The 26,374-nt window shown below is 32.7% G+C and overlaps 3 protein-coding genes and 1 long non-coding RNA gene across 8 annotated transcripts; 3 read left to right on the top strand and 1 right to left on the bottom strand.

Annotated features, from left to right (window-relative positions):
• Nucleotides 1–749: 749 nt before the first annotated feature.
• Nucleotides 750–2,431, top strand: LOC123899238 (BURP domain-containing protein BNM2A-like). The gene is made up of 2 exons (XM_045950327.1): nucleotides 750–1,083; nucleotides 1,358–2,431. Exons 1-2 carry the CDS (start codon nucleotides 1,027–1,029, stop codon nucleotides 2,222–2,224), a joined length of 924 nt encoding a protein of 307 aa, XP_045806283.1. The 5' UTR covers nucleotides 750–1,026; the 3' UTR covers nucleotides 2,225–2,431.
• A 3,915-nt stretch (nucleotides 2,432–6,346) lies between these two features.
• Nucleotides 6,347–10,405, top strand: LOC123899239 (BURP domain-containing protein 9-like). The gene is made up of 5 exons (XM_045950328.1): nucleotides 6,347–6,400; nucleotides 7,835–8,180; nucleotides 8,270–8,272; nucleotides 8,550–8,684; nucleotides 8,865–10,405. The coding sequence occupies exons 1-5, from the start codon at nucleotides 6,347–6,349 to the stop codon at nucleotides 10,157–10,159; spliced, it is 1,833 nt and encodes a 610-aa protein (XP_045806284.1). The 3' UTR covers nucleotides 10,160–10,405.
• A 5,508-nt stretch (nucleotides 10,406–15,913) lies between these two features.
• On the bottom strand, nucleotides 15,914–22,835 carry LOC123899241. Of its 5 annotated transcripts, none has more exons than XR_006805549.1 (6): nucleotides 22,471–22,786; nucleotides 21,589–21,680; nucleotides 21,061–21,160; nucleotides 20,875–20,967; nucleotides 20,669–20,779; nucleotides 17,150–17,620 (listed from the first exon to the last, which is right to left on the bottom strand). It is a non-coding gene; the product is annotated as an uncharacterized LOC123899241 (long non-coding RNA). The 5 variants fall into 5 exon arrangements; XR_006805550.1 differs by lacking the exon at nucleotides 17,150–17,620 and adding an exon at nucleotides 20,212–20,315; XR_006805548.1 differs by lacking the exon at nucleotides 17,150–17,620 and adding an exon at nucleotides 20,238–20,315 and having other exon boundaries at nucleotides 20,661–20,779.
• A 1,445-nt stretch (nucleotides 22,836–24,280) lies between these two features.
• LOC123899773 lies at nucleotides 24,281–25,039 on the top strand. Its single transcript, XM_045950991.1, has one exon. It carries the CDS (start codon nucleotides 24,281–24,283, stop codon nucleotides 25,037–25,039), a length of 759 nt encoding a protein of 252 aa, XP_045806947.1.
• The last annotated feature ends 1,335 nt before the right edge of the window (nucleotides 25,040–26,374 follow it).

The raw sequence follows: 26,374 nt of genomic DNA on the forward strand, positions 1-26,374 counted from the left end.
CCTTAGAAAATGTTTTGACTTTTGAAAATGTTATTCCTTTTTTAAAGAAACTTGGAAGATAAATTTCTTTTTATTATCATTTAAAATTAATCACACTATAATCCTTTAATAATTACTACCACTTGTGAGATTATAAAATCATACTGTTAATGTTGAATTGCCATTCTTGGATGTCAGTCACACACTCATACCTCATGAAACTTGTTAATATTGAATTTAACTTATTATTACAAAATTGTATTTTAAAATTAGTGGTGTCACTTGTTATATGATATCTTTTAAAGTGAGATATTTTAAGTATGATTATAACAAAATATTTTTTTTGTTGTTATTAATACACTTTTTATCTCATCCACTTCAATAAGTATGTATAAGTATAATGTGTTTCTTCGATCTATGTGATTTTTTCAAAGTTTTTCTTCTAAAACGACCACAAGTTTCAACAAAACTGTAGATGCCAAAGTGGTCGGCACATAATCAAGACATTATGTTCAAGTGGTTAATGAACTTTCTCTAGTACGAATTGTTTGTGAGAACCAAAGTTCGATTTCTATTATAAACAATTCTTAGTCTTTTTTTTTTTTTTTACAATTCTTAGTCCATTTTTCCTTACTTCGTGGCCAAGAATTATCAAACCAAAATCAAAGGTTAAAAAACAAAAACATAAAATAAAATTGGTTGACAGATAATTTAATCTTTAGATTAAAAAACAGAACACTAATTTCAACTTTCAAGATATTTTTTCAGATAAAATAATTAATGTTTATATTAAAATTCATTCACGATGAGGTACATCAATCTAAAACACATGACTACACTAACTACTAATATAATGAAGTTCAATTGATCAAAGTTTCCCATGTGAACAACAACTCCCTAGACCTTCATCCATCCATTAATCAAATCTCACACTAATTACCATAATCTTCTCAATTCAAAGCTGTCTATAGTTTTCCCACACACTCTACCCTTATATTCTCTTTTCCCCTACCTCAACCTACAAACAAATAAGGTCCTAAGTTTCAAATGGCACTTCCAATTTCTTCTTGGAGCTTCATCCTATATACCCTATTTTTCTTTATGGTAAGATCTCTATATGCTATCTCTTAAACTATATCATACCTTAATTAATAATTTCATGACACCCTTGATATATATACTCCACATGTATAAGCAAATTCATTTTAAAGTTTATTGAATAACGTATGTATATGATCATCTGATCTATAACATAGATTGGATATATCTGTTATTATACGAAAGTAGTTACTTTTTATTTCAAAGAAATTTTTATAATAGTACATGTACATGATATTTCCTCTTGATTAATCTTTCAATTTTATCTTTGATATTGCAGATTGTACAAGAGAATTTGGCTAGAAAGATAACTATAGTTAAGGATATAGCCAATGATTTGCAACAAGTCACAACAGAGGATCTTGTAAATAATATTATGGATGTTGAAAACTCTGATCATGTAGAAATGAATAAGAAAGATGAACACAAAATGATCATTGGAAAGGATCATCACAATCAAATAGACCCTGAATTGAATGTGTTTTTTGTACCAAAGGATTTAAAAGTTGGAAAAATAATGCCAATTTATTTTTCCAAGAAAAATTCATCAACAACTCCAAAATTTCTACCAAAAGAAGAAGCTGAAAAAATTCCTTTCACACCAGAAAAACTACCTTCTCTTCTAGATTTCTTCTCCATCTCAAAAAAATCTCCACAAGCCAAAGCTATGAAATACACACTTGAACAATGTAATTTTGAACCTATGGAAGGAGAGACAAAATTTTGTGCAACATCCTTAGAATCTTTGTTTGACTTTGCAAATAACATGTTTGGTTCCAATTCAAAATTCAAAGTTTTGACCACAACTCATGTCACAAAATTCACTGTCCCTTTACAAAATTACAAAATTTCACAAGTGAATGAAATTTCAGTTCCTAATGCAATTGGGTGTCACCCTATGCCTTATCCTTTTGCAGTTTTCTATTGTCATAGTCAAAAGGGTGATACTAGTTTGTATGAAATTGTTGTTGAAGGTGAAAATGGAGGAATTGTTCATGCTGCAGCAATTTGTCATATGGATACTTCTAAATGGGATGCTGATCATGTCGCTTTTCGCGTACTTAATGTTCTTCCTGGAAATTCTCCTGTGTGTCATTTCTTCCCTCCTGATAATCTAGTTTGGGTTCCTCTGTCTTCAACACCATAAATTATAAGTTGTGGTTTTTTTTTTTTGTCTGTTTATATTATGTTTATGAAAAAACTATGTTAGTTCTAGACATGGTGTTACTAGAAAAGGTACTTTGATGCAAAACTAAGTAATAAAGGTGTTATTGGTGTGATTTAGAAAATTAGTAATAATCCTATGTACCAAAAAAAAAAATACTAGTAATAATCCTTAATTATCTTGTGCAAATGCTCATTTAATTAGTTATGGATTTGTAAAATTTGAGGTCTATCATGTTTCAGGTCAATTTGAGAGGAATCAATTCATCTAAACTTTTTTTTTAAATTTTTATTTGGATGAAGTTGACTTTAAAATTTAGATTTATTCCTCATATACCATATAAACTTATGGTTCAAGAAAATAGGAGGTGTATTAGCAAAAAATTATGCTAGTCTCAAATCCATAAAACTTTTATGCTTTTGCTGGGCATGAATCATATATCTCAGACCAAATTACGGAGCAGACACCCAAGTTAGGAAAAATAAGTTGTTTATGCAATCTTTTTCCTTAACAAAAAAAAAAAAAATACTTAAAAGAGAACAAAGTCAAATATGATAAAAAAAATTAAAAAGAAGAGAATCTAATCGAAAAACTAAAAGTCAAACTTATTATTTATTTTGTGAATGCGCATCTTGTTAGGTATACCCAACTAATATAACAAAAAAAATGGCCAAATAAAAATATTCCAAATACACAAACTTAATCCAAGATCATTTTATTTTACCAATTTTTTTTTTTATTTTTAAAATGAATAAATATATTTATATATATCCATTAAGATAATTATATTTGAATGGAAAACAAACGTGTAACAAGTTGTGTCGTTAATTCTTTTTTGATGACGATCAAAATCAATTCTTTTAAATACTACATCTAGAGATTTATACATCACATTGCTATGCATGAGCATGACTTTTGGACTCGTTTTAAAATAGTCACAACATCTGGTGCTAGGAAAGCAAACGTGTCAAATGCAAATGCTACAAATGCATGTTAGTTGTCAGAACACGCTCTATCATATTTGACCACTTTGCTTGAGGCGGCTTTGACAGACGCATGTCCCACGGTAAATTCGTCAGTCGTCAATCTCACAAGTAAAAAAATTCTGGTCAAGTTCAAACTGTTCAAAATCAAACATGCATGTTTTTCTCTTATTTACCCGTACATCAAAACATCGGTTGATCTCAATGTAAATCTCCCCTTTAGTGGATTAATCAAGAAGTTTACCAACTTTTACTTTCAACAAATTAATAAGCGTTCTAAATATTATTTTTTTTAGCAAACCGTTCTAAGTTCTGCATAGGTTCAAAAATGATAAAATAATAGTACAAGTCCAAGCTTCAAAAGTTTGTTAGTGCTTCATTTTGTCACGTCTTACGCATAGAAAAAATGGAGTGTTAAATCAGTTAAAATATTCTTCAAAAAAAAAAAAAAAATCAGTTAAAATATTTTTTATATTTTTAATTTATTAAAAAAAAATAGTGACGGAAAATATATAAATGATAAAAAATGAAGAGGATTCTTACTTCAAAAATGTTATTTTGTTTAAATAAAATTAATGTAACGAGCAATACACCATGAAATAATAGTAAAAGTGTAGGAACTAGCATTACTTATAGTCGGTGTAATAGCACATGTCAAATGCGCTAGTTCAACACACTTCGTTCCAGCAAAAAAATAAGGTGCATACACCACTCTTAAAAAGAATTAGAGTTTTTACCTAGAAATCATTTTTAAGATGAAAGTTTCGTCCTATATCGATCATACACTCAATAGAAGAAGTTCCTTCCAAAAGAAAACATCATTTCGAGAGTTTCAAATAGTCCACATAATAGTTTGTCAAACTAACACCCAACCTAAAAACACCCTAGGATACCACGAGGAGACACTCATTCAACACCCAACAACCTAAGGTAACATACTATACAAGTGAGATTTGGTTGTGAGAACCGAATAAGTGATCAGCTGACTCTGACCTTAAACAAGACACAAATAGAAGCTTCAGCATCCGTAATGACAATCTGCTTCCCGAGATTATGATGAGTAGGCAACCTATGATAAAGAAGTTGTAAAAAGAATACCGCCACTTTTGAGAGGGGACTATGTTTTCCATACTTTTGAGAATAACTATGTTCCATCTTTAGAGAAAAATACTTTAAAACTGACGAATAACTAAATAAGCCGACTTTACTAAAAAATAATCACTTGAATCATATTTCCAATATCAAAAATCAACTGCTAAACATGTTGGTGAGCCGTTCAAACCGTATTATTAACGGTTGATAAAATAAAAGTACATCAGACACTCCATAGGCATATATACATTTGCTTTATAACATTTGTTTTGGTTTGTTTAATTATAAAAAAAAACAATTGAAGTGAATTGGATTTCAAATTTACTAGAATTTAGAGTTCTCAAAGATTATTAAGAAAACACATCGAGAGATATTTACAAATCATTCACTAATTTGTTTTTTACGCCAATTGGGAAGTGTTCAACCTACCACTTATATGAACTCTAAATTGGGAAGTCCCGCAATGATATGATTTTTTCTGGGAGGCCTTTCTCAAATGACGTTCTGGTGGATAAAGCTAAACGCTCCTCTTGAATTTGGTTCTTTGGTAAGACATCGGGTCATTCTTGCTCCTTATATGAGTGGGGGGTGGAACCCTCTTTGTGCTGGATTAGATAGAGGGATGGATAGGGATTTTTCTGTCGGGCTCTGCTTTAGTTGGTTCGGCTCTCTCCCTGTCCTTCTGTTAGAGGTGGGGCCTTTTTCCAGGTCAAGTGAAGTGCAGTGTGGTGGCTCGTTGGTGGTGGCCACTTTGGGTGGCTCAAGGAGTCGTCGATCTTTTTAGAGCTTTTTCGATACTTTTGGTGTTACACTTGCGATGTTTTTTATGAGTATCACTTGTACTCATTTGTACTTTGATATTTCTTTCTTATATATACTATATATCTATTTGCCATAAAAAAAAATTGAGGTAAAATTTATCTAATCTCAAATAAATTCATGTGTAGTTCCATTTTGAATGACAAATAAAATACTGTAATTCAATTTCTTAATTTTGCAGTTCGAATTTTTAAAATGCTTAAAAAATACATCGGAATGATAAAAAAAAAATTGGCTCAAAAACATTCGTTAATATTTTCCTAATTTTTATATTGTACTAATGCCGGATAATTTTGATGAGCTTCAATTTTTTCTTACCATTGTCCCCAGCCTAGGCAGTAAAGAAAGTTATCGCACACTTGTCAAGCATGCAAATCTTACACGGTATCTTAGGTTACTAGCTTGTGAAACTATTTTGTCTTGAATCTGGATGGATTTTTGGTATGTTTGTGGATTCCTTGAGATTGGTAAAAGATTCATTCAACTTACAATCACTCTCTAATATTGTTTTGACACTTTTACGCACATTAAGAAATTTAATAATTGTTGTATGGAAAAGAGAAATTATGAGTTAGTTTATAAAATTATCCTTCATTAATTATATGAGAAAAATAAATTGAAGAATCGAAAGAAAAGAGAGTAATAAATAATTAAAATTATAAGAGGAAAAATAACATTAAATGTTTTATTGGTAATGTAAAGTGACATATATTGTGACACAAATTTTTTCTTTAAAGTGACATATATTGTGGTACGGAGAGAGTACGAAACATGGATAGCGTGAGGCCTCCTCTGCACAAAACATAGGTAACGTTCCCTTCATAGTATCATGTGTACTCTTGCATGCCTCATCACAACACAACATATGTGGTCTCCATCTACATTGGTCTTCTTTGAAAATAACCAACGAATACCGACTAACATCAATATCAAGATATTAAAATGGTTCAGAATTCACATGATCTCAAAATCAGTTACTCCTACTAGTATTTACTAAGACTTGTTTAATTTGCATGCATTAAGTCTTATTGGTTGGTACAAATAAAGCTAATTAAATACCATAAGTTTTGAGTAAAAAAAAATTCACATAAACTTAATGCATGTCATGTGATCATATTTGTCTTTTTTCTTCTCATTCACTTATAAAATGCACACTTCACTTGCACTTCAATTCATCTTTCAAAGTGATCAATATTCTCATAAGTAAGATATGGTACACAAAGTTGTTCTGTTTCTCCTCCCTTTTGTCCTTCTCTTTATCATCGTAAGTAATTTACTTGCATTGCATGCATTCATGCATGCTTGTATTTTTACATTTGCATTTTTTCATCTATTATTTATCATAATCCATCATTTTTACATGGATGCTTGTAGTATGTTTATATTTGAATTATTTCTCATCATTTTTTTATCATAATCTTTATTTATTTTATGCTTTTGTCCTACTTTTCATCATCGTTTACTTGCATGCATGCTTGTATCTTTACGATCTTTTTACCAAAAGGGTGCATTTTGTTAAGTTTATTACTAAACAAGTGCAGTTTTCAAATTTTTTTAAAAAAAGGTAGCTCGTCACTGTCAAGTACGACTTACCGGTCACTTTAATTTTATAATTATGATTTTAATCAAAGTTGTAGATGGCAACCACTATTTTTTTTAAAAGAAAAAATTCACTGTCATTGACGGTTTTTTTTAATTAATAAATGAACATTTGCAAATTTTTGTGCAAACAATTAAAAGAAATTAAGTTAGTCAAAAAATTAAAAGAAATTAAGTTAAAGAAATTTTACTACAAAAGTTTCTAATGTTGAGATTTTCGGTTCCACCATAGGCAAATTAGTAAGTCGAACTTGTCAGTACCGACCTACCCATTTTAGTATTTTTATTTTTTTTAAAACTACACCTATTTGATAATAAGTTTAAGAAAATGCACTCTTTTGGTAAAGGAATCTATCTTTACATGCATTTTTGTATCTTCATTTGCATTTTTATTTTCTATCCTATTTATTTTGTCAAAATAATTTTAGTTTTTACTTTCTATGTGTTTATTTTAACATGTTAATAAAAAATATCATTTTAAATAGTGTCCCGAAGTAGTAATGGATAAGCAATAGAAATAAAAGTAAAATTTTAAGTAAGCAAAAATTCTTTTATAAAATTTTAAAATATTAAATGCACTACTTTTAAGGTTATAGTACCATTTTTATTTTCTTATAACTATTATTCTAAAGACACTGTTTATAATTTTTTATTAAAAAAAAAAATATGACACTTTTAAAGTGAACAATTATGATTGAAAGAAGACGAATGCTAGTGCTAATAATAATATAATGATACGTTTGTGAAAATAATAAAAACAAATTTTTGACATTTTTTTCAGTAAAAATAAAAGTTTTTGACATTTTTATTATTTCTAAAGAATATATGCACATAATTATGACCTTTAATAGTCGTTTATCCCCTGCATAAAATTAACACATATTTTAAACATTTAAAATAGTAAAAGATTTCATAAACAAAACGGGCTTCATTGTTACTGTAAAAAAAAAAAAGGGGATACATAAGGAATGTGTCTTCATTGTGCAGCATAAGGCGTCTCTCATAAAATGCTTTTGTGTTTCCACATGATTATATACATCATCCAAAATATGTAATTGTCATTCATTAATTAATACTCCTTTATTCAATTGCATTGTAGAATGGCCATGGAAGTTTTGCTAGAGACATGAAGAAATCTCCTGATAGTTCTAATACTGCATATCTTGATGGATGGTTGAAAGATACCAAGGATCAAAATGAAAAGACAGTCCAAAACTCTAATCAGGTTTACCTTGATGGCTGGTTGAAAGATAGCCAATCAAAGCCAAGCCCTAACTCCAAGCAAGTTTATCTTGATGGATGGTTGAAAGATGGCCAAAAAGAAAAACTCATCCCTAATGCCAACCAAGCTTACCTTGATGGATGGTTGAAAGATAGCCAAGCTGAGAAAGCAAAATCCGCCCCTAACTCCAACCAAGTTTACCTTGATGGTTGGTTAAAAGACAGTCAAACAAAATTCAACCCTAACTCCAATCAAGTTTACCTTGATGGTTGGTTGAAAGATAGCCAATCAAAGTTGAGCCCTAACTCCAAGCAAGTTTATCTTGATGGATGGTTGAAAGATGGTCAAAAAGAAAAATCCACCCATAACGCCAACCAAGCTTACCTTGATGGATGGTTAAAAGATAGTCAAGCTGAGAAAGCAAAATATGCCCCTAACTCCAACCAAGTTTACCTTGATGGTTGGTTAAAAGATAGTCAAACAAAATCCAACCCTAACTCCAATCAAGTTTACCTTGATGGCTGGTTGAAAGATAGCCAATCAAAGTTGAGCCCTAACTCCAAGCAAGTTTATCTTGATGGATGGTTGAAAGATGGTCAAAAAGAAAAATCCACCCATAACGCCAACCAAGCTTACCTTGATGGATGGTTGAAAGATAGCCAAGCTGAGAAAACAAAATCCACCCCTAACTCAAACCAAGTTTACCTTGATGGTTGGTTGAAAGATAGTCAGTCAAAGTCCAACCTTAACTCCAATCAAGTTTACCTTGATGGCTGGTTAAAAGACATCCAAGAAAAGTCGACCCCTAAATCCAACCAAGTTTATCTTGATGGATGGTTGAAAGATGGCCAAAAAGCAAAATCCTCCCTTAATTCCAAACAAGCTTACCTTGATGGATGGTTGAAAGATAGTCAAGTTGAGAAAACAAAAACCAACCCTAACTCCAATCAAGTTTACCTAGATGGCTGGTTGAAAGACAACGAAGAAAAGTCGACCCCTAACTCCAATCAAGTTTATCTTGATGGATGGTTGAAAGATGGACAAAAAGAAAAATCCTCCCTTAATGCCAAACAAGCTTACCTTGATGGATGGTTGAAAGATAGTCAAGATGATAAAGCAAAATCCACCCCTAGGCCTAACCAAGTTTACCTTGATGGCTGGTTGAAAGATGGCCAAGGAAAGTCCAGCCCTAACTCCAATCAAGTTTATCTTGATGGTTGGTTGAAAGACAACCAAGCAAAATCCACCCCTAACAACAACCAAGTTTACCTTGATGGATGGTTGAAAGATGGCCAAAAAGAAATATCCACCCCTAACTCCAACCAAGTTTACCTTGATGGTTGGTTAAAAGATAACAATGACCTAAAGGAAAAAACTATCAAACAGGCTTACCTTGATGGTTGGCTAAAAGATAGCCTGATTGAAAAAACAAAATCGACTCAAGCTTACCTTGATGGTTGGTTGCAAAACTCACATGCAGAAACAAATGATAAACTATCTTCTAAAGTTGACCATACAGAGGCACACAAATTAGCTTTTTTCGCTCTTGAAGATATATATGTAGGAAATGTGATGACCCTATCATTTCCTATTAGAGAATATGCTAATTTCTTGCCCAAAAAAGTAGCAGACTCCATTCCTTTCTCCAAGTCACAAGTACCAAGCCTTCTTCAACTATTCAAGCTCACAAAGGATTCTCCCCAAGGTGAAGACCTGAAAGACATAATTGACCAATGTGAATCTCCACTGCAAAAAGGAGAGACCAAGGCTTGTCCTACTTCTTTAGAGTCCATGGTTGAATTTGTCCATAGTGTCATCGGTACTGACACCAAATATAATGTTCTAACAACTCAATGGCCCACAACATCAGGTGCAGCTTTGCAGAACTACACTATTTTGGAAGTCTCAAAGGATATCGATGCTCCTAAATGGGTAGCTTGTCACCCAAGACCTTATCCTTATGCTCTCTACTATTGCCATTATCTAGACATAGGGAGCAAGCTCTTCAAAGTTCTTCTAAAAGGTCAATATGGAGACATTATGGATGCTTTGGCCATTTGCCACATAGATACATCTGACATGCCTCCTAATCATATCATATTCAAATATCTTGGAATGAAGCCCGGGGACGGTCCATTGTGCCATTTCTTCCCTGTAAAGCACGTTGTTTGGGTGCCACTCCCATCAGAGGCCTCCAGCTGAAAAGAAGGGAACTAACTTATGTCTTGGTTGATCATATTTCTGTGTCATTTTCAATGTTTCTCATTGTGTTTCTCTGTTGTTAAGTTCTATGTATTATAAGGACATGTTTCTATGTACTAAGTAAGACCTTGTATTGGGTACTAAATAAGGTATTGTCTCTATGTACTAAATTAGTTTGGTTAAAATAAACATCGAATTTGTCGGTGTGAAAGATTGAGTTGCCGTCTCTTTAATTTACTCTTTCAATTTTGCTAGTTGTTCGATCATGAAAATGACATGTTGTTTGCACATAGCAAATTTTATTGATAAATAAGTAGTAAAGAGACAACTTTAAAAAAAAAACAACACGAGAAGCAAACAAAATCAACCTCACCGACACCAGACAATGCACATCCTTATCAAAAGGAAAATGATGACACCAACACCATTCCCTAATACAAACTTTGTCACCGCAACAAAGAAACAATGCACATCCGTATTGAAGGGCTTCTTTCTAATGGGTTGTATTCATTGAATTATATTGTATTCATTTTTATTTCTGCTAAAGGTTTATTTTTTGATTCAAAATTGATTTTTCCCTATTTTTATAGTGAAATCATGAAATAAATAGTGAATTGAACAATTTGGATGCCCTTTCATATATAAGCATGTTAAGATTAAAATGGACATCAATAGATGATATTAAAATCTAAGCGAATTGAGTTTCTGAAATGATCAAACTAGAATAACAATAAGAACTAGACTTGAGCTCAAATGAAGAAGGAAAATAACACTGTTTTATTAAGAATCAAGTGATAATAGATCCGGAATCTTCAACATTAGATGCAAGGAAGAAGATAACGATCACAAAATCACGATTACAACTAGATAACAAGGAAACTGAGAATTGTAGATCCAAAATCTCTAACCAATATGGAGTGGTTGAAGATGATGATCACACAATCAAGGATGTGTATAAGAAAGAGAGTTTTAAGGGAGAGAGGATAACACTTCATTCAAATTACACATAGAAATCTCATAGACTAGAGTTGGTTACTTATATAGAATCATTTTGTATATGCTTTCCACATGCTATGCGCCTTTCGTGCTCTTTGGCTGCGACGTGGAATAAGGAGTTTGTTATTTCCCTTAGCTGTATTCTCACGCACGTTTTGTGGATCCCCATGTGAATTTGCTGACACATGCATTCTCTTCTAGTTAAAGTTCAACATATCAACACAAACTTTACTAACTATATAGACCATATATTCGTATTCATTTTTTATTTATTTTGGATCTGGGTGACCCTAAAAGATTAAAAGTTCAATATGAGGACTTATTTTGATAAGGTTTTTTTTCTTCTCTGTTTTTTTATAAGCTTTTTCTCCCTAGTTAGTTACTTGTAATTCCTAGCTAAGTATATACATTTTTTTAACAGCAAAACCACAAAAATAAGGAACGCAAACAGGCCCAAGCAGAAAATAAAGCTATATCCAAACAGTCAGCCCAAACCAGACTAGATACTGTACTAAACACACCCTTCGAAACACCAGAACACCTCCTGCCTAGGAATAAAAATACGTCAGGCACTGTAGCAGAGGGGAAATAAACCAGAAAAATAGCTTTGGTGCAGCAGAAAAAAATGCATAACAACATTAATCCCTCATTTCAACATTACCGACGCATACACATTATTGGTTCCACCATCCACTCGTATAAGAGGCAATGATTCACTCTTGTGTTATTAAAAAACCAACGCCACGATAAGACTTTGATTTCTTCTACCACTACCGTATAGTCATCCGTTCGGTCACCTACTCCTACTTCTCACCATTGTAATTTACTACTCCTAATTGTAATTTTCTCCGTGCCCTTTTAGGATTGGATTATAAAAGTGTGTAATATCTTTATTGCTTATCAGCATCTAATATTCATATGAGGGATGCTAATTCATCAACTTCAAATTTGGGAACAAAATTTTGAAATCATCTTTTCTCCACTCACAAACAAGGAATTCAATGTATACAAATAATATTTTTTTTGACACAAATTTATACAAATAATATTAAAAAATAAAAAATATATATTTATTGTATTTTTTAAAAAAATTGTATTTGAATAACATTTTCCTATCTATATTATTTTTTCAAATAATTCTCACCTATTCAACAAGAATAACTACTGTCATTTGTCATATTAATTTAATATTTTTTTTTATTAATCATAAGTCTCTCATAAGATAACTTGCCAAAGAAAATTGAGACCTTTCCATGAATACAAATATAAAAAGCATATATAGTAATATTTATAGGGTTTGTCTAACAAATGCAATGTGCACGATATTAAGTGGTTTCAACCTCTCTTTTTTATTACAATTGCGAAGAATCAAACCGTGATTCTTCTTATCAAGTTTGATGTCGATCACCACTGGACTAACTAATACTCCCCCCAGTCTATATATAAGAGAGAATTCACTTTTTAGATTCATTAAGAATCTAATGTATCTAGACATTAATATGGTCCAGATACATTAGATTCTTAATTAATCTAAAATGTGAACTCTCTCTTATATATAGAACCGGAGGGAGTAATATTGCGAGCAATTAAATTAAAGTGGTAACTTTTTTTATCGTTTTTTCAAATACTACTATAACAATTTTTAAAAAAAGTATCCACACTTGTCAAGCATGCAAACCTTTGTTATCCTAATTAAACGGCATCTTAGTGTTTCTCGTGAGACTATTTAGAAAAGTATCCACACATGTCAAGCATGCAAACCGTATTTATCCAAAAATCTTTGGCTATGTTGTGAATTCCTATAGCCTCCTATGCACAAACATGGGAAGATTCATGCAACTTAGAATAACGAAACATGACTCCTTGAGGATTCCTATGCACAAACATTGGAAGTTCCCTACTTCCCCACATTGGCTTTCTTTGATAATAACCAAATGAGTATCGACTAACATAGAAAAATGGTTCAGACTTCACATGATCTGAAAATAAGTCTTATTGATAGGAAGCATGCATTGGTTGGTTCAAATAAAGCTAATTAAATAAGTCTTAAATAAAAATATTCATATAATTAAACTTAATGCATGTGATCCTTATTTGTCTTTTTTCTTCTCATTCACTTATAAAAAGCACACTTCACTTATACTTCAATTCATCTTTCACAGTAAACACAATTAAACATAGTAGTAAGATATGACGCGCAGTGTTGCTCTGTCTCTCCTCCCTTTTGTTCTCGTGCTCTTGATCCTCGTAAGTAATTTACTTTGCATGCATGTTTGTATCTTTACATTTGCAACTTTTCATCATTTATTTTATCATAATCCATCATTTATTTTCATCCTTTTAATGAGCATATCGTGATCAGTTTGCATGCATGCATGCTATTGCTTGTATCTTTTGTCCTGAAATCCTGCTCTGGATAGTAAACAATTTTCACAAGCTAAAACGGTTCCCATAATCCCATAGTTCCCAATTTTTAATTTGTTTCAGTTTTGAACCCATTTTCTATTTATATGTGTCTTCACTATGCAGCAGAATGCGTTCATAAAACACTTGTGTTTGTATGTGATCATATATACCATCCGAATTATGTAGTTAAATTGCATTCATTAGTTTATTCAATTGTATTGTAGAATGTCCATGGAAGCTTTGCTAGATATATGAAGACTCAACAAGAGAATGTAGCAGAAAAACAAGCTTACCTGGACGGATGGTTGAAAGATAGCCAAACCGAGAAGGCAAAATCTACCTCAAACTCCAACCAAGTTTACCTTGATGGCTGGTTAAAAGATAGCCAAGCAAAATCCAACCCTATCTCCAATCAAGTTTATCTTGATGGATGGTTGAAAGATATTCAAAAAGAAAAATCCAACCCCAACTCCAAGCAAGTTTACCTTGATGGCTGGTTGAAAGATAGCCGGGCAAAATCAAATCTCAACTCCAACCAAGTTTACCTTGATGGTTGGTTGAAAGATAGCCAAGCAAAGTCGGCATCTAACTCAAACCCAGTTTATCTTGATGGATGGTTGAAAGATGTTCAAAAAGCACAAGCCAACCCCAACTCCAACCAAGTTTACCTTGATGGTTGGTTGAAAGATAGCCAAGCAAAATCCAACCCCAACTCCAACCAAGTTTACCTTGATGGTTGGTTGAAAGACAACCAAGCAAAGTCAGCCTCAAAGTCAGTTTATCTTGACGGATGGTTAAAAGATGTCCAAAAAGCACAATCCAACCCCAACTCCAACCAAGTTTACCTTGATGGTTGGTTGAAAGACAGCCAAGCAAAGTCAGCCTCAAACTCAAAGCCAGTTTATCTTGACGGATGGTTAAAAGATGTTCAAAAAGCACAATCCAACCCCAACTCCAACCAAGTTTACCTTGATGGCTGGTTGAAAGATAGCCAAACAAAATCCAACCCCAACTCCAACCAAGTTTACCTTGATGGTTGGTTGAAAGACAGCCAAGCAAAGTCAGCCTCAAAGTCAGTTTATCTTGACGGATGGTTAAAAGATGTTCAAAAAGCACAATCCAACCACAACTCCAACCAAGTTTACCTTGATGGTTGGTTGAAAGACAACCATGAAAAGTTGACCTCCAACTCAAACCCAGTTTATCTTGATGGATGGTTGAAAGATGACCAAAAAGCAAAATCCAACCCTAACTCCAACCAAGTTTACCTTGATGGTTGGTTGAAAGATAGTCAAGCAAAATCCAACCCCAAGTCCAACCAAGTTTACCTTGATGGCTGGTTGAAAGACAATATTGCAAAGTCGAACCTCAACGCTAACTCAGTTTATCTTGATGGATGGTTGAAAGACGACAAAGAGCAGAAGGAAAAAACTACTCACAGCATCAACCAAGCTTATCTTGATGGTTGGTTAAAAGATAAGCAAGTTTAGAAGAAAAATCCACCCACGTATTCGAATAAAGCTTATTGATGGTTGGATGAAAGACTCACCTTCATAATTAAATGGGAGCTAATGTATGTCTTTGTTGATCGTTTTTTTGTGTCATTTCGTATGTTTTTTAATTGTGTTTCTCTATTGTTAATTTCTATGTATTGTAAGGTCTTCTTTCTATGTACTAAGTAAAGCCTTGTTTGGAGTACTAAATAAGGTTTTGTGTAACTATGTACAAAATTAGTTTGTTTAAAATAAACATCGATGTGGTCGGTGAAATATTGAGTCAAAGTCTCTATACAATTTAATAATTTAACTAACCGAAGAATCATGGAATTTTTCTTTTTCTTTCTAAATAGAGAATTTTATTGATAAATAAGTAGTACAAACAACTCTACGGTAACAACACCAACATAAAAACAACCAAAATCTTCGACCTTCGCCAACACTAGGCTTCAACCTAACACAAGACAAAGGAACAAATGATACAATCACAAAAAGGAAAATGATCACAGCAACACTATTCAAATGATACAAGGGAAGTTCTGTTGTGTGCTTGTGAGGAGTTGCATACCATAGACCTCATACCCTCGCATCTAGAATGAGATAACATATAGAAATTTCTTTTGGTTTCATAAAAATACATTAGCAAAATTAAAATGAATCTAAATTCTAAAGATAACATACAATGTGTGGTGCATTGTATATTCCGATCAGAAATAAATGGGGAAATTACTGAACAATTAAAAATAGAGAAACATATATAGTACTGTATGATGTAATATTTGTGAGCTAAGGTCGAGTATTGTGCATAGCTACACCAACGTCTACCTATCTATCACTCAATCAAGATGAGTCTCGCAAATAAAAAATGCAACTATTTAATAAGAAAATAATTTACAAGAGAATAATTATATTTGGCAATATTTAACACTTACAAATTATAATCACTCTTTCCTCTATATATGTATATTTAGTCAAATTTTTATTGGTTAAATTTCTTCTTTTTATAAATTATTTTTATGTAAATTTTTCTTCACTAAGCATTACTAACATAAAACATAGTGTTGTGTCATACACTGTGCACAAAAAAGTATACTTTTTCAAGTTTATTACCATGTATAGTTTTCAAATTTTTCGTCAAACAGGGGTAAGTTGTCACCGACATATATGACTTACTTGTGTCGTTAATTTTTTTTCTTCTGATTTTAAGTAAAGTTATTAGGTACGACTTTACCTTTTTAATTTGTAACGTTTCAAAGTTCATCTCTTACAATGTCAATAATATTAGTTTTTTTTTTTTTAATTTTGAGTTAATTTTATCTAATTTTATGTAAAATTTTGAGATAATTTCATATTAAACTTTCACGTATAATATCCTCCCAACTTGGCTGTGTATGCAAATCTATTCGTCATGTGGACAATTTAAACAAATTTTTTTACTAAACGGACTAAGTTAAAATTTTTTAAATGTAATGAACCAAATTGAAATGTAAAATAAACGTAAGGGAGTAAATATGCAAGTAAGCCTTAAATTTATAATAATCAATTTTGACTTTGTTTGACAAAAAAGTAGCGGATAACTTGTTGAATTTGTAGTATTAAGTAAAATTAGCAATTGAACGGGCATATAAATATATGAAATGAAGAAAAAATAAGTTTAATTTTTTTTAAGAAATTAAATTAGCCCACCCAAATTAGCATCAGAGAGCATTAAACCTGAGACCTTAAGAAGGAGCACACTCTCAGGTCTCAAGTTAATAACCTCAGACCAACCCAAGTGGGTTAAAAAATAAGTTCACTCAATGATTGATATATTTATTCTATGAGAGTTGAATATTACTCCTAAAAAATATCAAAAATGCTAACGAGTTTTTCCGAGACGCTCTTTAAGCATTTCATTTAAGGAAATTATTTATTTAAAAAATTAAACATTTCAATTTTTAATGTACATTATTAACTTCACACATTTTCATAAAAGTTTATTATGTAAGATGCTTAAAAAATGTCATTGACCACTCGTTAGCAAGACCTATAGAATAATAGTATCACTTTTAAACAACATTATTTCAAAACATTGTGTTTAATACTATATTTAATGTAATAATTTTTCTAGCGGTGATTGACGTTGAACTTGATAGGAAGGACCGCGATTCGATCCTCACAACTGGGATTGGGAGGAGGCTGGAATCACTTGATGTCAGAACTGACCTCTGAACCAGATTAAACCGATGGTAAAATTCAAATAATAATACTACGCACTATAACAATTTTTTATAAACGTATCCACACTTGTCAAGCATGCAAAACCCTAGTAATTATCCTAAACGGCATCTTATCTTAATTTTTCTAATGAGACTAGTATCCACACTTGTCAAGCATGCAAACCATAGTTATCCAAAACTATTTGGCTATGTTGTGAATTCTGAGTTAGTTGGCCTCCTATGCACAAACATGGGAAGTTCCCTACTTCCCCACATTGGCTTTCTTTGATAAGATTAAGAGCTCACCAATGAGTATCGACTAACATCAATATCAAGATAGCAAAATGGTTTAGAATTCACATTATCTGAAAAAGAGTAATTTAAGACTTGTTTAATTCCCATGCATGCATTAACTCCTATTGGTTGGTTAAAAGAAAGCTAATAAAATAAGTCATGAAGAAAAATATTCACATAAACTCAATGCATGTGATCATTTTTTGTCATTTTTCTTCTCATTCACTTATAAAAAGCACACTTCACTTGTATTTCAATTCATCTTTCACAGTAATCAATTAAACATATAGAAGTAATTAAGATATGGTGCGCAGAGTTGTTTTGTCTCTCCTTCCTTTTGTCTTGCTCTTCATCATCGTAAGTTTACTTGCATTGCATGCATCTCTTGTATCTTTACATTTGCGCACCTTTTCATCATTTATTTATCATAATACTACATCATTAATAATATTCATCCTTTGTGCTAGCTACTCTTAATCATCGTGAATTTACTTGAATGCTTGTATCTTCACACTTTTTTATTTTGAAATGGCTAACATTTGCGGTTTTGATTATTTAATTAACATAAGCTATCATTAAGTTTCATTATTTTGTCCTGCTGTTGACATTTTGAGTTTACATGCATGTATGCTGCTTTTGAGTAATGAGAAAGTGTATCATTGTCTTTTATATGAGTGGTTGACGGAACTGGTGATTTGTATGCGGCGGTGATTGAAGACCTGGGGGTGTCATGCTGCTCTGCGTGTGTTTTTTTTTTCCTGCATCAGTTCTGCTATTTTATGGTCTTCTGGTTTTTAACTTTCTGCTGTTAATGCTGTTTTTTCTGGTCTTGGCAGGAGATTTCTGGTTATTTGGGGGGTCTGTTTAGTGTATTCATGCCTGTTTGGGCTTTGGGCTCCTTAGCTAACGATTGGGCCTAGGCTTTTCCTTCCTGTTTTTGTTTGGGCTGTTTTTGTTTTTATGATTAAAAGAAGATGAAATGCTAGTGAATAATGATGACAAAAAATATGAAAAATAAGATTTTGACATTCTCATTGTTTTTAAAATTTGTTGATTGCAATAGTCTATCATCTTTTGCCGTTGACAAATAAAATTAACACAAATTTTAACATTTTAAAATAGTAAACGATTTCACAAACCAAACGGGCCTACATTATTCCCTATATCTTTTGTTTCAGAGAATAGGTCTCCTGTTGTTCCCTATTTTGTTGTTTCAGATTGGTACCCGTCTGCTATTATACAAAATGAATTTTATATCTTCACTAGTATGCAGCAAAATGTGTCTCTCAAAATAAACACTTATGTTTCTATATGTGATCATATAGATCATCCAAAACATGTAGTTAAATTGTCATTTGTTAATACTTCTTATTTAATTGCATTTTAGAATGGCCACGGAAGCTTTGCTATGGATATGAAGATTCAGCAAGAAACTGATCAGCCTTACCTTGATGGCTGGCTCAAAGACACACCACTGAAGAACGAAAAAATCAACTCAAACTCTAAAGAAGGTTATCTTGATGGATGGTTGAAAAACACCCTAGGCCGCAATAAAAAATCTACCGGTAATTCTAATTCAGCTTACCTTGATGGATGGTTGAAAGATACCAAGGATCAAAAGGAAAAGACTACCCAAAACTCCAATCAAGCTTACCTTGATGGTTGGTTGAAAGATGGTCAAACAAAGTCATTCCCCAACTCCAATCCAGCTTATCTTGATGGATGGTTGAAAGATGGCCAAAAACCTAATTCCAACCAAGTTTATCTTGATGGTTGGTTAAAAGATAGGCAAGCAAAATCCACCCCTAACACCAACCAAGCTTACCTTGATGGATGGTTGAAAGATGGCCAAAAAGCAATATCCACCCCTAACTCCAACCAAGTTTACCTTGATGGTTGGTTGAAAGATAACAAAGACCTAAAGGAAAAAACTATCAAGCAGGCTTACCTTGATGGTTGGCTAAAAGATAGCCTGGTTGAAAAAACAAAACCTACCCACATCTCGACTCAAGCTTACCTTGATGGTTGGTTGAAAAACTCACATGCAGAACCAAATGATAAACTATCTTTTAAAGTTGACCATACAGAAGCATTCAAGTTAGCTTTTTTCGCTCTAGAAGATATATATGTAGGGAATGTAATGACCCTATCATTTCCTATCAGAGAATATGCTAATTTCTTGCCAAAAAAAGTGGCAGACTCCATTCCTTTCTCCAAGTCACAAGTACCAAGCCTTCTTCAACTATTCAAGCTCACAAAGGATTCCCCCCAAGGTGAAGACCTGAATGACATAATTGATCAATGTGAATCTCCACTGCAAAAAGGAGAGACCAAGGCTTGTCCTACTTCTCTAGAGTCTATGGTTGAATTTGTCCATAGTGTCATCGGTGCTGACACCAAATATAATGTTCTAACAACTCAGTGGCCCACAACATCGGGTGCAGCTTTGCAGAACTACACTATTTTGGAAGTCTCAAAGGATATCTATGCTCCTAAATGGGTAGCTTGTCACCCAAGACCTTATCCTTATGCTCTATACTATTGCCATTATCTAGACATAGGGAGCAAGCTCTTCAAAGTTCTTCTAAAGGGTCAATATGGAGACATTATGGATGCTTTGGCCATTTGCCACCTAGACACATCTGACATGCCTCCTAATCATATCATATTCAAATATCTTGGAATGAAGCCCGGGGACGGTCCACTGTGCCATTTCTTCCCTGTAAAGCATGTTGTTTGGGTGCCACTCCCATCAGAGGCCTCCAGCTGAAAAGAAGGGAACTAACTTATGTCTTGGTTGATCATATTTCTGTGTCATTTTCAATGTTTTTCATTGTGTTTCTCTGTTGTTAATTTCTATGTATTGTACTAAGGCCTTGTTTGGGGTGCTAAATAAGGTCTTGTTTACATGTACTAAATCACTTTGTTTAAAATAATCATCGAATTTATCGGTGGAATATGGAGTTGACATCTCTTTAATCTTTCAAATCTAACTAGCTAGTCAATCATTAAAGTGACATTTTTATTTAATAAACAGGAATAACACCCTTTCAAAAAAGGATAAACAAAAATAAGATGTGAAAATGGAAAGAAGAACTACAGATATTATACTAGCTTACAGATGTATGACACGATTCAATCATTTGTCATTGCTCTTCTGTCTGTAGAACAGCCGCTACTTCAGAAGCAGTTTCTTCAGTATGTTTTTTGAGTTCTATTTCAAGCTTTTCCTACAACTCAATTGTATATAATGAAAATCATAAATCTAGGTGCCTTTATGTTCTGCAACATAAAAATAGCAAAAAGAAATTCTTTCCCAACAAACCTTGAATTCCACCTCCTGACTGTCCAGAGACATTGCAAGGCTTCTGAGTTGGACATTCTGCTCAACTAGTCCATTAATGTCCTTGAAGGTTAACTGCATCCCAAATTGAATTGATTACTTGTAAGAATGAGACGCAACAGCTCAAAAACTAAGATAAAAATAAATCCAAAAAACTTAAAGAAGTACTTGTTCTTAAAGAAGTATTGGTTACATTAGCATTGATACTATTACCAGATGACCCACAACGAACTTGTATGTCTTGGCATTTCTTCAAAAGTACTGTCACCTGTAAGAAAGTTTGTCAATTAACCAAACCATAGGCTGTGATCATTATAAAATCATGACATTTACACTACAATGCAAACAAACTTAAATGATGGCCATTCGGAGAAAAAAATTTGGTACAAGAAATTACATCCTAACAAAATAGAATTAAACCTTCTAAGCAAGAACCTGAAAAACAACATTATCATTTGGTTGAAGCTGGAATTTGCTGGTTTCTAAAAAAAGCTTTCGTTGTGCCAAAATCATGTTTGGGGTTCAGGGATAGACAGAGAGAACTTAACACAAATTCACAAAAATTGAGCATCGGGAAAATACAACATTTAGCATAGTATAAATTGTAATGGAGTTATTGCTGTATATAGTTTTACTCATGGACGCACTAAGGAAAATCCAGAAGACCATCTTTTCATCTTTAAATAAGATACTTACTAAAAAATGTTAAACAATAAAATGAAGGTTATATCAGCATGCCCCTTGCATCTTTATCCTGAATAATTAGCACAGTTGGGCCTTCGTGATTTCTGCAGTTAAGATTAAGAGCTATTAATGCATTCCAAATTTCCAATCCCACAGAGTTTAGTTGTAGTAGCTTAGAAACTGAATAAAACATTCCTTAGATAAAATAAGCTGGAATTAAATCAACCTATATTTAACATTTACAACCTCAGAAAACAACATAAATTGATAAATGCCTCTTGTCAATTATCCAAATGGAAATAAGAACATGTACCAAAAATCTACCCTGAGCTTTAACCTACTACTCTGACGTTACCATATGTCTCTAGGCTTCATATGACAAACACAAGACCAACCTTAATCAATTGGATCATCAACATTATATACCATTCTAGAATCAAAGAAGTGACCAAATAAGAGGAAATCCAAATTATTATCGAATTTCCATTTAATAATTAAAACTAGGAATCTATAAATATCTTTTTTTTTTTGAAGAATCTAAATTAGCCCACCCAAATTGGCACCGGTGAGAATCGAACCTCAGAGACCTCAAGAGGAGCACACTCCCGGGTCCGAAGCCAATACCAATGCACCAACTCAAACAAATTTCAAACAAAACTTCCCTAGTTTTTAATCTGAGGCACCAAACATCTCATGAGACATGCAAACAAATTCAAAATTCTAAACTCATTACTGCATATTATTAAAGACAATTGCAAACAAATTTTAATTTACATTTTGAATCTATGCGGAAGCAGAAAGAAAATTGGAGTGAAACCTAACGGAACAAGTAACATTTGAGCAAAAGAGTAAAAATTATGGCACAACAAGGGAAAATCAGAAAAGAAATCATACATCTATGAGTTTGTGTGTGACGGCAGCGAAAATAGTGAATTCCTCCAGTCGACAAACAGTTCATCGAGTCTTTGGATCTTTGTGACGGCGAGGTGAGTTCCGGTCTCCCAGAGAATATGCAGAATGACGGCGGTTCACGAAAGAGAACGGTGGATCTGAAGCACTAGCACATGGAAGAGAGTTAGTTACTATGGCTGAAGCATTTCTATGGGAAATTGGAAGATTTCTCCACAAGGAAAATTGAGAAGTGAGAGTGAAACTTAAGAATTGAGGATGGGATTGGGAAAGTGAAAACAGGGAGAATGAATAGAGAAAAGCGCGCGTGTTGTTTAGAGAAAAAGGTACTAACTAGTAAATTGAAACATAACTACTAATGTATCGCTCGTTGAACTTAGTAGGGAGGATCGTGGTTCAGCGATCGGGAAGAGACTAAGATCATTTGACGCCAGAACTAACTCCCGAACCAAATTAAATTGGTGGCAAAAAAAATGAACAGAGCTAATAAATGTGGCTAAAAAGATTTTTTTTTTTTTAAGCCATTAGGTTTAGGTTTGGTCTAGTCCTGAGGTTTGGGTATTATGTTTTAGATCCTGAATTACGCAAATCAATGCATGTTCAAGTTCATGCATTAATTTGGGTAATTTTTTTTCTCCACTTTCTTTCCATATAACCAAATGAACCATTAATGTCTACGAAGCATTGCACAAATCTATGTAATATGTGTACATTGGTATAACACGTCGTACGACGCATGTCGAACAACTCAAATAGGTGTCTAAAATAATGTTAGACATGTGTAAGACATTCATACGACACGTGTTAAATAAGTGTCCCACAAAAAATATTTTTTTTCTTTGTTTCTAATATCTTGAGACACAGATGTGTTCCACTGTTTTGAATATATTCTCATTGGTCTATCCACGATGAACTAAATTTAGTTTGGTGATTGGTCGCCCATAAATGATCAAAACTATTATATTGGTGCACCAAAAGTAATAAGAATATCATTCTTTAATTTTATATGACCAAAGAATGATCATACAGTAATGACTTTAGCAGAATGATCAATACTTTGAGAATTAGGCAAAAATTATGATGCATCATTCAAAAAAAATCCATGTAATAAATTTCTGCATACATAGGTAGTGGTTGGAAGTGCAACTCCCGTAAATTGTCTTAATTTTTGTTGTTAAATGTCACAGGATAATTCACTCAAATGATAGATTTTGACGGAATGATTTTGACTTAAAGTCTAGACATATTAAAACTGCACAAAGCTTGTGCAGCCAGATATGCTAGTGACGAAGATTTCTCACCAAAAGGGCTGGCAGAATTTCAGGTTGTAGATTGTCTGACCAGAAACGAACGGTTAAGATTAAAATTGTGTGAATCTGTATTAAATAAATCACAGTCGTTTGATCACTTTTTATTGGCCGAGATCGACTATTGCGTAAACTGCCACTAGCAGTTACAACAGAAAATGTTGGCCCGGCTATATTTTTGGTAGCTATCTAACTATTTGATTTTGGTTAAAATAAAAAAGGGTTTGAGTTTGAAATGATAAGTGATAGGTTCAAAGTTGACTATCCTCAAATCCCTACTTTATTTCCTTATATAACTCTAACTGAATCTCTCTCTCACCAACACTAGTCACTCACTCTATTTGATAACACAACATCGTTCTTTCTTTCTTTCAAATTCCTCAACTCTCTCACTCTTGTTTCAAATTCCTCAACTTACTCCTCGTTTCACTTTTTGTCTCAACAACTTTTCCTTTCAACATTTTCATCCCATCACACAAACTCTCATCATGAATAACTCCGAACAACCTATTCAAAACAATTCTGCTCAAGAACCAACACCGTTTCAACGCATGTTTATGCAACCAAACCCATCACCACCACTACCTCAACAACCCATGCAAAACCCTAATTCAGAACCAACACCGTTTCAGAGCATGTTTATCCCACAACCATCGCCACCACCTCAACCATCAACCTCCTTTATCCCTCTTCAGCCATCAAATCCTCCACCTGCTCAACCTCCTCGTCCTCGTGCTCGTGTTCGTCGTGGCCTACTTAATGGAAAAAGCGAAATCATCCCTGTGTTTTTCACATGGGCTACTAATCGCAGAGCAACCGTTCACACTTTCAATTATCTTTTACAAAATCAAATTTTTAATATCATTGGAGAGGTTGAGTGCAAAAGATGTCAACAAACGTTACAAATTTCCTTTGATATCAGAGAAAAGTTTCCTGAAATCAGACATTTTATTGTCGAAAACATGCACGACATGAATGATAGAGGAACAATTTGGATGCATCCAACATTGCCTAGATGTGAGCATTGTAATCAAGAGACGAAGCCGGTAATAGCCGAGAAAAAGAGAAGAATCAATTGGTTGTTTTTGTTTTTGGGACAAATGCTTGGTTGTTGCACGCTTGCACAGTTGAGATATTTCTGCAAACACACCAAAAATCATCGAACAGGTGCAAAGGATAGAGTTCTTTATTTAACTTATCTTCAACTATGTAAACAGTTGGATCCTAATGGACCCTTTAATGTTTAGTTACTAATTAAGGTTTTGTTGCTTTTTACAAGAGACAACCGAGTAAACAAAAATTGAAGCATCTGATTTCAATTTTTGTTGACTTGTTGTCTTTTATAAGAATGATAGGAGAGAATATTTGATTTTTTCATCATATCTCAATGAATGCATGGAAATATGTTCCTCTATATTCACCCAAAAAACATTTTGCTTGTTTTAATTTTTAGATTAATATATATTTTTTACTTTTATCATTTGTAATTAGTTTTGTTTTGAATCTAATTCAAATCTTCATGCATTCCATAGCATGTGTTTTTATAAGCTCAATCCCTCATCGTTTAGTTTGTGCAAATTTTGTGTGTGCTTTTTGTATTATTGTTTTGGTCAAGGTAGCATACTTTTAGTATTATTATTAGCAAACAAATACTGTAATATTTTGGAGTGTATGCTATTTTTTTGGTCAAATCTTTCATGCATATCCCATAACATTTTTTGTCAAGCGTGTGCTTTTGGATTGATAAAAATATTAGAAGAAAAAAACAAAAAAGGCTTTATCTCAAGCCTTACATATCGTTAGGTTTGTTATGTGGAGTTGGCATTTGAATTATTCAAGCCTTACCTACTTGTTTTTAATCCGATCAATTCAAATCTTATTCAAGCCTTACAATGGTTACCTACTTTGTTTTTTATCCGATCAATTCAAATCTTGATGTGGAGCCTCCTCTCCGTCAATTAATGTTTCCGGTATTAATCACCTTAACATGTTTAATTAATTAGGCTATCATAGCACACAAAGCACAAATTGTCTCCATATCTTTCATGTACACATATATATATATATATATATATATATATATATATATATGGCTTAGATGTTATTGAGGAATTTTTTTTGTCAAGTAGTTTAATAAATGGAAATTTTTCCTTTAAGGTGTATAAGTGGAATAACTGTGGAGTTTGAATCTCAGTCCTGCATATAAAATGCAATCTTCTATCAACTGAGAAAATTACATCTATATTAAAGATGAGAAAATTAATCCTATAAAATTATAGACATTACATTAAATTTATGTAGAAGAAAAAAAAATCCATCTTTTTCATCTAATTTTAGATCGTACATATGTGTCACTAATTATTTGATGATTATAATATCACCATGGAAAACCGTTGAAATTTTTGAAAAACATAGTTTTTTTTTTGGTAAGGTAAAAAAAACATAGTTGAGAAGGAAGGAGATTAAGAAGAAAGTGTTGATATATACTCAATCTCAATCTAATTCTTAATATAAGAAAAAATCTACCGTTTAGATACATTGAAAAATTGATGTAGTTGCTCTTAGTTTAATATATCGATTTA

The sequence above is a fragment of the Trifolium pratense genome, linkage group LG7 (genome assembly GCF_020283565.1).
Source record: "Trifolium pratense cultivar HEN17-A07 linkage group LG7, ARS_RC_1.1, whole genome shotgun sequence".
NCBI classification, from domain to species: Eukaryota; Viridiplantae; Streptophyta; class Magnoliopsida; order Fabales; family Fabaceae; genus Trifolium; species Trifolium pratense.

What these genes read in the sequence shown, in the direction of transcription:
- LOC123899238 (XM_045950327.1), top strand. Translation starts at nt 1,027, where the DNA reads ATGGCACTTCCAATTTCTTCTTGGAGCTTCATCCTATATACCCTATTT. An exon ending in ATACCCTATTTTTCTTTATG is followed by an intron (nt 1,084 to 1,357) that starts GTAAGATCTCTA and finishes TTGATATTGCAG; the next exon opens with ATTGTACAAGAGAATTTGGC.
- LOC123899239 (XM_045950328.1), top strand. Translation starts at nt 6,347, where the DNA reads ATGGTACACAAAGTTGTTCTGTTTCTCCTCCCTTTTGTCCTTCTCTTT. An exon ending in TTGTCCTTCTCTTTATCATC is followed by an intron (nt 6,401 to 7,834) that starts GTAAGTAATTTA and finishes ATTGCATTGTAG; the next exon opens with AATGGCCATGGAAGTTTTGC. An exon ending in TGATGGTTGGTTGAAAGATA is followed by an intron (nt 8,685 to 8,864) that starts GTCAGTCAAAGT and finishes GATGGTTGAAAG; the next exon opens with ATAGTCAAGTTGAGAAAACA.
- LOC123899773 (XM_045950991.1), top strand. Translation starts at nt 24,281, where the DNA reads ATGAATAACTCCGAACAACCTATTCAAAACAATTCTGCTCAAGAACCA.